At 47.3% G+C, this 16,115-nt stretch overlaps 1 protein-coding gene across 26 annotated transcripts in view; it reads left to right on the plus strand.

Annotated features, from left to right (window-relative positions):
- Positions 1-16,115, plus strand: part of AFDN (afadin, adherens junction formation factor) — a 504,890-nt gene that overhangs the window by 384,854 nt on the left and 103,921 nt on the right. For 12 of the 26 annotated variants that reach the window (XM_073671547.1, XM_073671557.1, XM_073671558.1 and 9 more), the window contains one exon: positions 2,256-2,291. The exons of the other annotated variants lie outside the window; for them this stretch is intronic. In XM_073671547.1, coding sequence (XP_073527648.1) covers positions 2,256-2,291 — 36 coding nt within the window. The remainder of the gene's footprint in view (positions 1-2,255; positions 2,292-16,115) is intronic. 26 annotated transcript variants of the gene reach the window in all.

Raw genomic sequence — 16,115 nt, forward strand, 5'->3', positions numbered from 1 at the left:
ATAACTCTGCGCTTCACCTCTCCAAACAAACCTACTTTAATAACCTCATAATCTCACTTTCCAATAATCCTAAACGACTCTTTGACACGTTTCATTCTCTCCTCAATCAAACAGCACAGGCCCCGATCACCGACCTCAGCGCAGATGATCTGGCCAATTATTTCAAAGAAAAAATTGACCATATCCGTCAGGAAATTTTCTCCCAATCCCCAAACGTTTTGCATGCTCTCCCCCGCCACATTGTATCTTGCTCACTTTCTGATTTCGAACCAGTCACGGAAGATGAAGTGATCAGACTCCTTGCATCTTCTCGCCCTACCACCTGCACCAGTGACCCTATTCCCTCACATCTCCTTCAGTCCCTTGCTCCAGCTGTCACCACTCACCTAACTAAAATTTTCAACCTCTCCCTCTCATCTGGTATCTTTCCCTCTTCTTTTAAACACGCCAGCATACATCCATTACTTAAAAAACCATCCCTTGGCCAGAACTGCACAGCCAACTACAGACCTGTTTCCAATCTTACCTTTATCTCTAAACTCCTGGAACGCCTGGTCCATTCCCGTCTAATCCGCTATCTCTCAGACAACTCTCTTCTTGACCCTTTACAATCTGGTTTCCGCTCTTTACATTCTACTGAAACTGCCCTCACTAAAGTCTCTAATGATCTACTAACAGCTAAATCTAATGGTCACTATTCCTTGCTGATTCTCCTGGATCTCTCTGCAGCATTCGACACTGTGGATCACCAGCTCCTTCTCTCTATGTTCCACACTGTCGGCCTCAAGGACACTGTTCTCTCCTGGTTCTCCTCCTATCTCTCTGACCGCTCCTTCTCTATGTCTTTCGCCGGCTCCTGCTCCTCTCTCCTTCCCCTTACTGTAGGGGTTGCTGAAGGATCATTCCTATGCCCCCTTCTTTTCTCCTTATACACCGCTCCCATTGGACAAACAATCAGCAGATTTGGTTTTCAGTACCATCTCTATGCTGATGACACCCAATTATACACTTCTGCTCCAGACATCACCCCTGCATTACTACAAAAGACCAGTGATTGTCTTTCTTTTGTGTCTAACATGATGTCCTCCCTCTGTCTAAAACTGAATCTGTCAAAAACTGAACTACTCGTATTTCCTCCCTCCACTAAGCTACCTGTGCCCGATATTGCCATTTCCATTTGTGGCTCAACCATTACTCCCCAGCAATAAGCCGCTGTCTTGGGGTAATTTTTGACTCAGATCTTTCCTTCACTCCTCACATGAAATCACTCGCTCGTTCATGTCATCTACACCTCAAAAACATCTCAAGAATCAGGACTTTTCTCACCTTTGACTCTGCAAAAACTCTTACCGTCGCTCTTATTCATTCTCGTCTCGACTATTGCAACTCTCTACTAATCGGTCTCCCTCTTACTAAACTCTCCCCTCTCCAATCCGTCCTTAACACAGCAGCCAGGATCATATTCCTTGCCACCCGCTACACCGATGCCTCTTCCCTGTGCCAGTCATTGCATTGGTTACCCATCCAATATAGAGTTCAATTTAAACTTATCACGCTTACCCACAAAGCGCTCCATGCTTCAGTACCCCCCTACATCTCCTCCCTTGTCTCAGTCTACCACCCTACACGTGCCCTCCATTCTGCCAGTGACTTAAAACTTAAATCCTCCATAATCCGAACTTCCCACTCCCGTCTCCAAGATTTCTCGCGTGCTGCGCCAATTCTTTTGAATGCATTACCCAGGACAGTTCGATTAATTCCCAATACCCACAGTTTCAAGCGGACCCTAAAAACCCATTTCTTTAGACTGGCGTATCGCCTCCACACACTATCTGTCCGTCCCAGTTTTCCCCCATATTAAAATCTTCTTCAATTTCAGGTTCATATCAACCATGCACATAATAGCCTCGGTCAGGACTGCACACATACTGGCAAGCGACCAGTCCATGTATTATTTATCCTATATAGTATATCAAGGCTGCATTATACAATATATGTACATTCTACCTTTTGTGTCTCCCCCATTTCCTCATAGACTGTAAGCTTGCGAGCAGGACCCTCTCTCCTTTCGATATGAGTTATGTTTATTCTGTATTGTTTGTATAAGTCCCCCCTAAACTTTGTAAAGTGCTGCGGAATATGTTGGCGCTATAAAAATAAAAAATATTATTAGCCTAAAACGAGGAATTGTCTTTTGAAAACGCAAGTTAAATATTATTTTACTTCCCTCCCCCTCTCCTTTTTGCCGTCTGCAGCAGACTGCTGTGCCAGCAATCTCTGTTCTAGATTTGGTATGTTCAGTCTTTTTTTCTCTTCAGCCATCTTCCTATTCTTCCCTCCTTATAACTCTTATGATCATGTTTTCTGTAGTGGTATATGTGCTGTCTTTGACTTGTCTTGAGTGTACTTCCGTCATGTTTCTTAAGCATGCTGTTCCTGGAAATAATATTTTTAGTAGGTCAGTGTAATTTGCTTTCTTTTTTTTGTTTCCCCTTTACTTACATTTATGTTTGTCATTGTAAAATTGTTTCATAATAATTCGGAGATTGGCAATTTGTAGTATTCCTATTAGTATTGGTAAAGTACAAGTGTTTCTCACTAAATTAGAATCTCATCAAAAAGTTAATTTATTTCAGTTCTTCAATACAAAAAATGAAACTTGTATATTATATAGTCATTACAAACAGAGTGATCTATTTCAAGTGTTTATTTCTGTTAATGTTGATGATTATGGCTTACAGCCAATGAAAACACAAAAGCCATTATCTCAGTAAATTAGAATAATTAACAAAAAACACCTGCAAAGGCTTCCTATGCTTTTAAAAATATCCATTAGTCTGTTTCAGTGGACTCCACAATCATGGGAAAGACTGCTGACTTGACAGATGGTCCAGAAGGCAGTCACTGAAACACTCCACAAGGCGGGTAAGCCACAAGAGGTCATTGCTAAAGAAGCTGTCTGTTCACAGAGTGCTGTATCCAAACATGTTAATGGAAAGTTGAGTGGAAGGAAAAAGTGTGGTAGGAAAAGGTGCACAAGCAACCGGGATAACCGCAGCCTTGAAAGGATTGTTAAGAAAAAGCCATTCAAAAATTTGGGGGAGACCAGTAGACAATCCAATGACCAATAGACAATGCCAGAAATGTCTTACCTGGGCCAAGGAGAAAAAGACCTGGACTGCTGGACTGTTGCTCAGTGGTCCAAGGTGTTGTTTTCAGATGAAAGTAAATTTTGCATTTCATTTGGAAATCAAGGTCCCATAGAAAGGAGGAAGAGTGGAGAGGCACAATCCAACCTGCTTGAGGTCTAGTGTGAAGTTTCCACAATCAGTGATGGTTTGGGGAGCCATGTCATCTGCTGGTGTAGATCCACTGCGTTTTATCAAGACCAAAGTCAGCGCAGCCGTCAACCAGGAAATTTTACAGCACTTCATGCTTCCGTCTGCTGACAAGCTTTTTGGAGATGGAAATGTCATTCTCCAGCAGGACTTGGCCCCTGTCCACACGGCCAAAAGTACCAATACCTGGTTTAAAAACAATAGTATAACTGTGCTTGATTGTCCAGCAAACTCGCCTGACCTTAACCCCATAGACAATCTATAAGGTATTGTCGAGCGGAAGATGAGACACCAGATCTAATAATGCAGACGAGCTGAAGGCTGCTATCAAAGCAACCTGGGCTTCCATAACACCTCAGCAGTGCCACAGGCTGATCGCCTCCATGCCACGCCGCATTGATGCAGTAATTGATGCCAAAGGAGCCCTGACCAAGTATTGAGGGCATTTACTGAACATACATTTCAGTAGGCCAACATGTCGGATTTTAAAAACATTTTTCAAGTTGTTATAAAGCATTCTAATTTACTGAGATAATGACCTTTGTGTTTTCATTGGCTGTAAGCCATAATCATCAACATTAACAGAAATAAACACTTGAAATAGATCACTGTTTGTAATGACCCATATATAATGAGTTTCACTTTTTGTATTGAAGAGCTGAAATAAATTTACTTTTTGATGATATTCTAATTTAGTGAGAAGCACTTGTGTATGTCTGATGAAAGGTTGCCGTTCCCTATTTTGATGACTTTTGTTGTGCACTTTAATGTTTTATGTCAGATCCCTTCAACTAAATTCTAATCTATTTTTTCTCCTGTTTTGATTATGACAAGATGCATTTGGCTTTTTTTCTTTTCAAAATGTTTACAAAAATGATGGTTGTTAGATTTTGTGGGATCTGGGTGGATGAGGCATATTAGGTGGGCTGCTCTGCTGGAGTAATCAGATTCTTCAATGATGATAAAAAGATTTTGATAATGACATTTGTTTTTTTTTCCACTTGATAAAGACACTGGTACAATGTTTAAATGTGTTGTGATCGAAAACATTATTAGCATAATTTTTGAAGAATTGGATAACTCCAGAAGCGCAGTCCACCTAACGTGTTTTATCCAACTGAATCCAATATTTTCTGGAGGATTTATCCACCAGCCAGAGGACTACAGCAGCAGCTTTTTCCTTCATGCCTACGAAGGAGTTGTCCCTGTCACAACTCCACCATGTGAGCGTTAACCAAGCTCTTACCCACTATCCCTCCATATTGTGCGCTCTTTTCCCCACATCTAGTTTTCTTCACTTAAATAATGTGGACAACTTTCGGAGGAAATTTTATCTGTGGTTAAATAATATTCTAAAGGGATCCTGACCAAATAACACTATTAACCTGCAAATATGCAGGTAAATAGCAATAGTAATGAAAGCGTCGCTCCTAGGATAAATTAATTTTATTCCTCCCGGAAACTACCGGATTTCAGTCAAAGTGCAGGGTCATGCATACAGCTCCAATCTCAGTGCTGTGAGCTGAGACTGTAGCCGCGCAGCCACGCCTGTATGACTGAAAGCTGTCAGCTTCCCGGTAGGGATAAAATTCATTTTCTCCCTGGAGCCACACTTTCAATAAGTCAGCCAGGCACCTTCATAACAGTGTTAACCTGCAGATTAAATGCATATCTGCAGGTATAGAATGCTATTTGATGTGACAGGTTCCCTTTAAATATTTAAATCCATTATGTCTATACTGCCTCTTGGTCTCATTCTACAAGATTGGCGACAGAGGTGGTTTACTGTGAATCAGTCAATGCCTTGTTCTGGCTACTGGGCTGTAACACTTATCACTCTTCCTTTGAATATTCTTTTTAGATGATCACATGAAAGCTCAACTTTGATATAGTTGTATATCAACTTAGAAGAAAGATACAGCTTAAAAATTTTGTTCAAACAAGCTCACTGACGGATCTTTAGTTAAAGGGGTTGTCCACTACTACAGATACTTATGATGACTAAAGCCAACACCAGCACCCCTACCAATAAACTGTTTGCAGCTCTTGCCGTATGTAAACAGGTGGAGCTGCACAGCCTCATACACTTTGTACAGGTGTCCCAGAATATTGCTACATATTTCCCATTCACTTCAATGCAAGCGGAACTGAAGTATGCAAGAACAGCCAGAGCAACATCCAGTCAGAGCTGCAAACAGCTGATTGTTGGGGTTGGCAGGTATTGAATTCCCCACTGATGTGATATTGATGACCTATATACTAAGTGTAGCATCGGCGTCTCTGCCCCCTGACTTGCAGAGACGCCGTCCCCCTTACCGCCGCGCTCCTGGCCCGGCGTCTTCCGGCCCTCCTGCTGCTGCTGCCGTCCTAAGGAGTCCCCTGCCAATGGCCGGAGGACCTCTCATATAAAAGGCACCTCCTCCAAAATGGAGGTGCCCGTGCAAGGTTGTAGCTCTGTGTTCTAAATTCTGCTTCAGCCCTCAGGTCCCGCTGCTAGCCTGACTACCAGTCCAGTCCGCCAGCCTGACTACCAGTCCAGTCCGCCAGCCTACCAGTCCGCCAGCCTCTCTACCTGTGTCTGCCATCCAAGTACACTCTCCAGCCCGACGGTCTGCCTACGGTCCTAACCCGCCAGTCTGTCTATGCGCCAGGCTTGCCTGCCTACCCTGAGAACGTACCAGTTACCTGCCGTGCCTACCCGCCAGCCTACCTGGAGGCTCCTGCCAGTTACTCGTGGTGTCTGCCAGTCCGTCTTCCCGGATCACCCGTCAGCCTGCCTGCCGTGCTCATCTGCTATACCGGTCAGTCCCTGCCTTCTGAGCCGTGGAAGTCACCTGCTCTCATACAAGGACTGGTCCAGAGTAGCACCTGGTCCCTCTGATCGGTCCTTCCCTGGTTCAGGGAGTCAATTGAGCCGCCGTGCGACCTTGGTCAGTCCGAGTTGATACCTAGTTACGCCCCTCTGGTCCCTCCTTGCACCGCAGCACAGAGGTTCCACCACCCGGATCCGTAACCGTTTGCACGGGCCATGGAACTCAGTGACCCCCAGGCTCCTTCGCTTGCTGACCTGTAACAGGAGGTTTCTCATCAGAGATCCCAACAGGAAACCATCCTGACCTACCTGCGGTCTGTCAACTCTCGCCTGGACACGCTGTCCGTCCCACCAGTGTCCGCCTCGAGCCGAGCGACACCCGCTCCGGCGGCGCCTCTACCTACCAGTGCCACAGCATCCAGCTCAGAACCCCGGCTCTCTGCACCTCCTTGTTTTGGGGGTGACCCCGTCTTATGTCGGGATTTTCTTAATCAGTGCACGCTGCACTTTGAACTACTGGCACATCGGTTTCCCTCCGACCGGGCCAAGGTGGTGTTCATCATGTCTCACCTCACCGGGGAAGCATTGGCATGGCTAAACCCTCTATGGGAGAGAGGGGATACCCTGATGTCCGATCTTCCTGCTTTCCTCACTGACTTCCGGAAGGTCTTCGATGGTCAAGTCTCGCCAAGAAACACACCGTGCCGAGGGGAGCTGTTTGTACTGTGGTAGTAAGGAGCATCTGATCCGTTCCTGCCCGGAGAAGCCGGGAAACTCCAGTGTCTAGGACCACTTGGAGAGGTCGTCCTAGGCAAGAGTAAATCCTCTCCATTCTTTACTCTATCCGTTTCTATTTCCTGTGGAGAGAACCGCTTCTTTGAAACCGCCCACCTGGATTCCGGAGCCGCTGGAAATCTCATTTCTCAGTCCCTTGTAGAGAAGTTTCAGATTCCCACCAAACCTCTGGCTGAACCATTGGCAGTCGCTTCCATGGATGGAAGACTCCTTCTGGTGACCATCTTGCTATTCACAGAGCCTGTAACCCTTCAGGTGGGCATGTTACATTCGGAGAAGATCTCCTTCCATGTGCTATCCGGACTCACTCCCTTTTGCTAGGCCTACCCTGGCTACATAGACATGAACCCGTTCTGAATTGGTGATCTGGTGAGGTGCTCCGTTGGGGGTAGGATTGCCATGAGACCTGCCTGGTTCCGGTTCACCCTTTTCGACCTCCGTCTACTCCGGCTAATTTAACTGGTCTACCGGCACCTTACTGGTCCTATGCAGATGTCTTCGACAAGAAGGAGGCAGAGACACTGCCACCTCATAGGCCATATGTTTGCCCTATCGACCTGGTACCCGGTGCCACTCCACCCCGTGGACGTATCTACCCCTTGACGCTGGCCGAAACCCGGGCCATGTCAGAGTACATCGAAGAAAATCTGGCTAGGGAATTCATCCAGAAATCTACCTCCCCGGCTGGAGCTGGATTCTTCTAAGTCAAAAAGTAAGACGGTTTACTACGCCCCTGTATCGATTATAGGGGACTTAACCAGGATATTATCAAACATAAATACCCCCTGCCACTCATCTCAGAGCTGTTCGACCACCTTAAAGGCGCGAAGATCTTCACCAAGCTCGATCTTCGTGGGGCTTATAACTTGATCCGCCAAGGAGACGAGTGGAAGACTGCATTCAATACCCGGGACGGCCACTATGAATACCATGTGATGCCCTTCGGCCTCTGTAATGCTCCAGCCATCTTCCAAGAACTAGTTAACGACATCTTCCGTGACCTCTTATATTCATGCGTGGTGGTGTACCTGGACGACATCTTGGTCTTCTCTCCGGATTTTCCCTCACACCGGAGGGATGTTCGTCAGGTCCTGCTTAGGCTCAGGCAGAATCATCTATACGCAAAATTTGCAAAATGCCTCTTTGAGCAGACCTCTCTTCCGTTCCTGGGCTATATTATCTCTAAGACTGGTCTGCGGATGGACCCCGAGAAGGTCTCTGCCATCTTAAAGTGGCCCCGACCGGAGTGGTTGAAGGCGATTCAGCGATTCTTGGGCTTCGCTAACTATTACTGCCTCTTCATCCCGCATTTCTCTTCCCGGACTGCACCCATCTCTGCGCTCACCCGTAAGGGTGCTAAGCCTAAGGAATGGACGTCCGAAGTGGAGGAGGCCTTCCTCTCCTTAAAACAAGCCTTCTCTTCTGCCCCAGTGCTGCACCGTCCAGATTGCAGCAAACAGTTCTTTCTGGAGGTTGATGCTTCCTCTTCCGGAGCTGGAGCGGAGCTCATCCAGAAATCTCCGTCCGGGAGAATGGTAACCTGCGTCTTCTTCTCCAAGCTCTTCTCCTCGTCCGAGCGCATCTATTCCATAGGAGACCAAGAACTGCTAGCCATCAAATTGGCGCTGGAGGAGTGGCGTTACCTGCAAGAGGGGGCTCTGCACCCGGTGGTCTTCTATACTGACCACAAAAACCTGGCATATCTAGAAAATGCCCAAAGACTCAATCCGCGTCAGGTCCAGTGGTCTTTGTTCTTCGTCCGTTTCAACTTTACCCTACATTACCACCCTGCGGACAAGAACGTTAAAGCCGACGCTTTGTCCCGATCCTTCCTGTCTTCCGATCAAGAGGAGGAGCCTATGCATGTCATCGATCCCTCCAAAGTGATGAATGTGGCTCCCTTGGACCTGTCTCGTCTCCCAGTAAATCACTGGGGTCATTCATCTAAACTAGCCGGCCATGCTGGCCAGCGGAGGACCTTCCTGCTCATTACTCGGCATTACTGGTGTCCTACCCTGCGCAAGGATGTTGTAGACTTCGTCACGGCCTGTTCATCCTGTGCCAGCAACAAGGTTCCCAGACGTCTTCCAGCCAGCCGTCTCCTGCCTCTTCCCGTACCTGCTGCCCCGTGGCAACACATTGCTATGGACTTTATTACTGATCTCCCTGTTTCTGCCGGTTGTACTGTCATTTGGGTGGTCGCTGACCGCTTTTCTAAAGTGGCCCACTTTATCCCTCTGCCAGGTCTCCCGTCTGCATCTGTGCTGGCTAAGGACTTCATCCATCACATCTTTTGTCTCCACGGCCTACCCCTCCACATAGTGTCTGATCGAGGGGACCAGTTCACTTTGCGCTTCTGGAGAGCTACGTGTAAGCTGCTGGATGTCTCTCTGGATTTCTCCTCTGCTTATCATCCTCAGTCCAATGGCCAAGTGGAAATTATCAACCGGATCCTTACCAGCTTCCTCCGGCGCTTCGTAAACGCTCACCATACCGATTGGGTAGAGCTCCTACTTTGGGCCGAGTTCTCCTATAATAACCATGAGAGTGAATCTTCTTCCAAGTCCCCGTTCTTTGTGGTCTACAGTCAACACCCCCGGATTCCGTTTCCCATCTCCGCTTCAGTGGACAATCCTGCCGCGGAGTCTCTGGTCAGCGAAAGCGAATTCTCCACCATTTGGGAGGACACTAGATCTGCACTTCTTCAATCCTCCGAGCGGATGAAGAAGCATGCTGATAAGAGACATCTGGACCCACCTCAATTCCGTCCGGGAGACAAGGTTTGGCTCTCCTCCAAACATGTTAGTCTCAAAATACCCTCCTAGAAGTTGGGTCCACGGTTCATCGGTCCATTTGAAGTCCTCAAACAAATCAATCCAGTGGCCTACAAGTTAAAACTCCTGGCCACCTTACGGATTCCCAATTCCTTCCACTTATCTCTCCTCAAACCGGTTGTTCTTAATTCTTTTTCCGACGATCCAGGTACCTCCCCAGCTCTGGTCTCCACTGAGGACGTCTATGAGGTAGAGAACATTCTGGCCACCAAGAGGGTAAGAGGAAAAACCTTTTTTCTGGTGGATTGGAAGGGGTTTGGCCCAGAGGAGAGAACTTGGGAACGCAGAGAGAACATCCACGCCCAGCTTCTTCTTAAAAAGTAATTTTCTGGCCTAAAAAAGAGGGGGCGTAAAGGGGGGGTACTGTAGCATCGGCGTCTCTGCTCCCTGACGGGCAGAGACGCCGTCCCCATTACCGCCGTGCTCCTGGCCCGGCTTCTTCCTTCCCTCCTGCTGCTGCTGCCGTCCTAAGGAGTCCCCTGCCAATGGCCAGAGGACCTCTCATATAAAAGGCACCTCCTCTAAAATGGAGGTGCCCGTGCAAGGTTGTAGCTCTGTGTTCTAAACTCTGCTTCAGCCCTCAGGTCCCGCTGCTAGCCTGACTACCAGTCCAGTCCGCCAGCCTGACTACCAGTCCAGTCCGCCAGCCTGACTACCAGTCCAGTCCGCCAGCCTGACTACCAGTCCAGTCCGCCAGCCTGACTGCCAGTCCAGTCCGCCAGCCTGACTGCCAGTCCGCCAGCCTGACTGCCAGTCCAGTCCGCCAGCCTGACTGCCAGTCCAGTCCGCCAGCCTGACTGCCAGTCCAGTCCGCCAGCCTGACTGCCAGTCCAGTCCGCCAGCCTGACTGCCAGTCCAGTCCGCCAGCCTGACTGCCAGTCCAGTCCGCCAGCCTGACTACCAGTCCGCCAGCCTCTCTACCTGTGTCTGCCATCCAAGTACACTCTCCAACCTGACGGTCTGCCTACGGTCCTAACCCGCCAGTCTGTCTATGGGCCAGGCTTGCTTGCCTACCCTGAGAACGTACCAGTTACCTGCCGTGCCTACCAGCCAGCCTACCAGGAGGCTCCTGCCAGTTACTCGTGGTGTCTGCCAGTCCGTCTTCCCGGATCACCCGTCAGCCTGCCTGCCGTGCTCATCTGCTATACCGGTCAGTCCCTGCCTTCTGAGCCGTGGGAGTCACCTGCTCTCATACAAGGACTGGTCCAGAGTAGCACCTGGTCCCTCTGCTCGGCCCTACCATGGTTCACGGAGTCAATTGAGCCACCGTGCGACCTTGGTCAGTCCGAGTTGATACCTAGTTACGCCCCTCTGGTCCCTCCTTGCACCGCAGCACAGAGGTTCCACCACCCGGATCCGTAACACTAAGAATAGTTGATCAGTATCTGTGTAGCACACATTTCCTTAAAATCATTCTGCAGCTAGTGAGAGGCTGTATAAGCTAAATGGTTAAAAATTTAATGCAATTCAAAAGCAAAAATGTACATTTTTTAGGTAAAAAAAAAAAGTCAAATGTGTCTAAAACCTTAGTGTCTTTAACTTCTTTACCCCCGAGGGTGGTTTACACGTTAATGACCAGGCCAATTTTTACAAATCTGACCACTGTCACACTATGAGGTAATACCTCTGGAATGCTTCAACGGATCCTGGTGATTCTGAGATGTTTTTTTCGTGACGTATTGTACTTCATGATAGTGGTAAAATTTCTTCGATATCACTTGCGTTTATTTGTAAAAAAATCGGAAATTTGGCCAACATTTTGAAAATTTCGCAATTTTCAAAATTTTAATTTTTATGCCCTTAAATCAGAGAGATATATCACACAAAATAGTTAAGAAATTACATTTCCCACATGTCTACTTTACATCAGCACAATTTTGGAACCAAAATTTTTTTTTATTAGGGAGCTTTAAGGGTTAAAAGTTGACCAGCGATTTCTCATTTTTACAACAAAATTAGCGAAACCATTTTTTAGGGACCACATTACATTTGAAGTGACTTTGAGGGACTTTTATGACAGAAAAGACCCAAAAGTGACATCATTCTAAAAACTGCACCCCTCAAGGTGCTCAAAACCATATTCAAGACGTTTATTAACCCTTCAGGTGATTCGCAGGAATTTTTGGAATGGGGAAGAAAAAAATTAACATTTAACTTTTTGCACAACAATGTTACTTTAGGGGTAATAGGAAAAAATGGAGCCCAAAATTTGTTGTGCAATTTCCCCTGAGCTCGCAAATACCCCATGCGTGGGGGAAAAAACACTGTTTGGGCGCATGGTAGGACTCAGAAGGGAAGGAGCGACATTTGACTTTTTGAATGTAAAATTTGCTTGAATTATTAACGGATGCCATGTTGCGTTTGGAGAGCCCCTGATGTGCCTAAACAGTGGAAACTCCCCATAAGTAATTCCATTTTAGACCACTCAGGGAACTTATCTAGATGTGTGGTGAGCACCTTGAGCCCTCAAGTGCTTCACAGAAGTTTATAACATGGAGCTGTGAAAATTACAATTTTCACATTTTTCTCACAAAAATGTTTTTCAGCCCCCAGTTTTGCATTTTCATAAGGGTAACAGGAGAAATTGCACCATGCAACTTGTTGTGCAATCTCTCCTGAGTAAGCCGATACCCCATATGTGGGGGAAAATCACTGCTTGGGCACACGGCAGGGTTCGGAAGGGAAGGAGCGCCATTTGACTTTTTGAATGTAAAATTTGCTTGAATAATTAGCGGATGTTCCCATGATGTGCCTAAACAGTGGAAAACCCCCACAAGTAACACCATTTTGGAAACTAGACCCCTCAGGGAACTTATCTAGATGTGTGGTGAGCACCCTTAACCCCCAGGTGCTTCACAGAAGTTTATAACATGGAGCCGTGAAAATAAAAAATTCTAACTTTTAACACAAAAATTATCTTTTAGCCCCAAATTTTTTATTTTCACAAGGGTAAGAGGAGAAAATGGAACCTAAAAACTGTTGTGTAATTTCTCCTGAGTACGCCAATACCCTATTTGTGGGGAAAATACACTGTTTGGGCACTTGTCAGAGTTCAGAAGGGAAGGAGCACTGTGTGACATTTTGAACGCAAGATTGGCTGGAATCAAGAGCGGACGCCATGTCGCATTTCGGGAGCCCCTGATGTGCCTAAATAGTGGAAACCCCCCCACAATTGACTCCATTTTGGATACTAGACCCCTCAAGGATTTTATCAAGGGGTATAGTGTACATTTTGAACCCAATTTCTCCTGAGTACGCTGATACCCCATATGTGGGGGGAATGCCATTGTTTGGGCACACGGCAGGGAAGTAGCCCCATTTGACGTTTTCAATGCAAAACTCGCTGGAATTGACAGCGCACCCCGTGTCTCGTTTAGAGAGCCCCTGATGTGCCTAAACAGTGGAAATCTCCCATAAGTGACTGTGCAAAAGTTTAAGACGTAGAGCCGTGAAAACAAAAATCTATTTTTTTTTTTCCACAAAAACGATCTTTTAGCCACAATATTTTTATTTTCACAAGGGCACTGAGAGAAATTGAACCCCAAAAGTTGTTGTGCAATTTCTCCTGAGTACGCTGATACCCCATGTGTTGGACAAAACTACTGTTTGGGCGCTTGTCAGGGCTCGGAAGAGAAAGAGTGACGCTTTGGAATGCAGACTTTGATAAAACGGTCTCAGAGCCCCTGATGTGCCTAAACACTACACAACTGACGTAAGACAACCTGACGAACACTACGTCCGTTGTGTAGTGTTCATCAGGTTGTCATACGTCAGAAATTAATTTAGTAGTCCATGGTAGTATGGTGCCTTTTGAAGCAGTCTTTCATGCACCGGCCAGGTTTGTCGGGGCAGGTGTCACATTGATAAATGGTGTCCTTGCGCATTTCCCTTTTATAACACACTCGGCACTTCTTTTGTGACTTACCTTTTTTTCCACTGAGGGATCTGCCCCGGGAAATGCTGGCCTGGTACATTTCGAGGTCCTTCAGTTCCGGAGGTACTGGGGCCCACTCCTTCACCGCTGCCAAATATCAGGGCCTTGATAACGGTCTCCTGAAAGTGAAGATACTACGTTGAAGTCTGGCCTGCACATTGTGACAGAAGGAAAGCGTGCATTGCCATCTGAACGATGTGCACGGCCAGCTGCTTATACCATACTCTGGCCTTTTTCAACACTATACTGCTGGAGGACTTGATCAGAGAGATCAACTCCCCCCATGTAATTGTTGTACCCCACTACACAGTCTGGTTTGGAGACCTGTGTAATGGAACCTCGTACAGTGCTGAGGGTGCTGCCATCACATCACATCTCGCACAGAGAGGGACTTGGAGAGGGACACTGGTATAAAAGTTATCCACGTACAGGTGATAACCTTTATCCTACAGTGGGTGCACCAAGTCCCACACAATTTTCCCACTCACTCCCAGAACAGGGGGGCATTCAGGGGGTTCAATCCGAGAGTCCTTCCCTTCATAAACTCTAAACTTGTAAGTGTACCCTGAGGTACTCTCACAAAGTTTATACAGCTTGATTCCATACCTGGCCCTCTTACTGGGCAGGTGCTGCTGGAATCCAAGCCGCCCCTTAAAAGCGATTAAGGACTCATCTACGCAGATGTCCCTTTGGGGCACGTACACTTCAGCAAAATTGTTGTTGAAGTGTTCAATTACCGGTCCAAACTATGAAAAGACAATCAAAGTTCAGGTCATCGCGTGCAGGACACCTTTCATTATCTTGGTAATGCAAGAACTTGTGGATGGCCTGAAAACGTTTCCGGAACATGACCATTCTGAAAATTGGAGTGTTATACAAAACTTCAACACTCCAGTATTGCCGCAGTTCTGGCTTATTCAGGATCCCCATATGAAGGACCAGGCCCCAAAACTTCATTTCTACTTTGTCTACAGGAGACCAGTTAAAAAATGATGGAGGGGTTTTATTCCAAAAATTAATGAGCGTATAAATTTGTTTGGCCCACCATGAGGTTTACGAAATCCTCAGAGAAAAAGATTTTGAAAAGTCTATTTCTGTTAGGCCTGTGGTGTCAAACTTCATTCCTGATTCCGCCACGAAATCAGGAATCAGTGGCTCATAATTTTCAGGGGGCGAGGTCCATATGGGATCAGTAGTGGGGGGCACTTGATGATCTTCTCTCCTGGGACGAATGCGGGGCGGTCCAGCAGCACCAGAGGAGGAAGAAGAGGAGGAGTCGGAAAAATAAAGAAATGTGGGATCCCCCCTCTCGCTGTCAGTGTCGGAGGCAAAAAAAGCGTATGCCTCCTCCGCTGAATAGCGAGTTTGGGATGAGTGGGACATTTTTTGTTATGTATGTGGTGCGTGTGTGTCAGTACTTTATTTAGAGTGTGTGGAAAAAGGTAATACTGTTTGTGGTGCAAACAGCGAGCATGAGTGTGGATTGGTGAACTATGTCACCAATCAACACGCGGCGGCTGCTGGATGTTAGCACGGATGTGTGGGGAGTGGGAAGATCAGAGATGGACTTACCAAAGTCGTCTTTGTTCTTCTTTCAGCAGCAGGCTCTGGAGCAGGGTCAGCAGCAGGACCGGCGCGAGAGACCGCTGCAGGAAGTACAAAAAAAAAATGGTGGGAAGAGGGGTAAAAGAGGGGGGGATTGGGGTGGATGACTTACCAAAGTCTACTCTATTCATCAGCAGGAACAGCAGCAGGCTCTGGAGCAGGAACCACAGCAGGTCAGGAGCAGGAGATCCATGAGCAGCAGCGACTGGAGCTGGTGAGAAGATGGTCTTGTGGTGTCACAGAATATTCTGTGGCACTACAACGCCCAGCGACAGACAGATCAGACGTGACCGCTCTTTAGAAATCCTCACCAAGTGTGAGGGTCTGCAGGGCGGTCACAGGGTGGTGACAAGCCGGTCACCATCCAGATGATGACGTCGATCGCTCCAATCAGAGTACCTGAATACAGGTGACCGGGCGGTCACAGGGAGGTGTCACCTCCCTGTGGTGCATTCTCTGCCCCAGCCATCTGATTGGTGACATTGATCGCACCAATCAGACATGGCTGGGGCAGAGAACACACCATAGGGGGTCACAGGGAGGTGACACCTCCCTGTGACCGCCCTGTCACCTGTATTCAGGTACTCTGATTGGAGTTATCGATGTCATAATCGATCGCTCCAATCACAGCAGTCTGGGGGCTTTACAGTCATTACAAGGGGTCATGGGGCGGTAACAGGTAGGTCACAAGCCGGTCACTGCCCTGTCACCGCACGGTCGCTCTACGATCGGTGCGATCGATGTGATCTGCGATCGCACTGATCTTAAAACATTGGTTCCAGTGCTGGGGTGTCCTA

The sequence above is a fragment of the Phyllobates terribilis genome, unplaced genomic scaffold (assembly GCF_046119375.1).
Source record: "Phyllobates terribilis strain yellow unplaced genomic scaffold, ASM4611937v1 Scaffold_3__8_contigs__length_932513732, whole genome shotgun sequence".
Lineage (NCBI taxonomy): Eukaryota > Metazoa > Chordata > Amphibia > Anura > Dendrobatidae > Phyllobates > Phyllobates terribilis.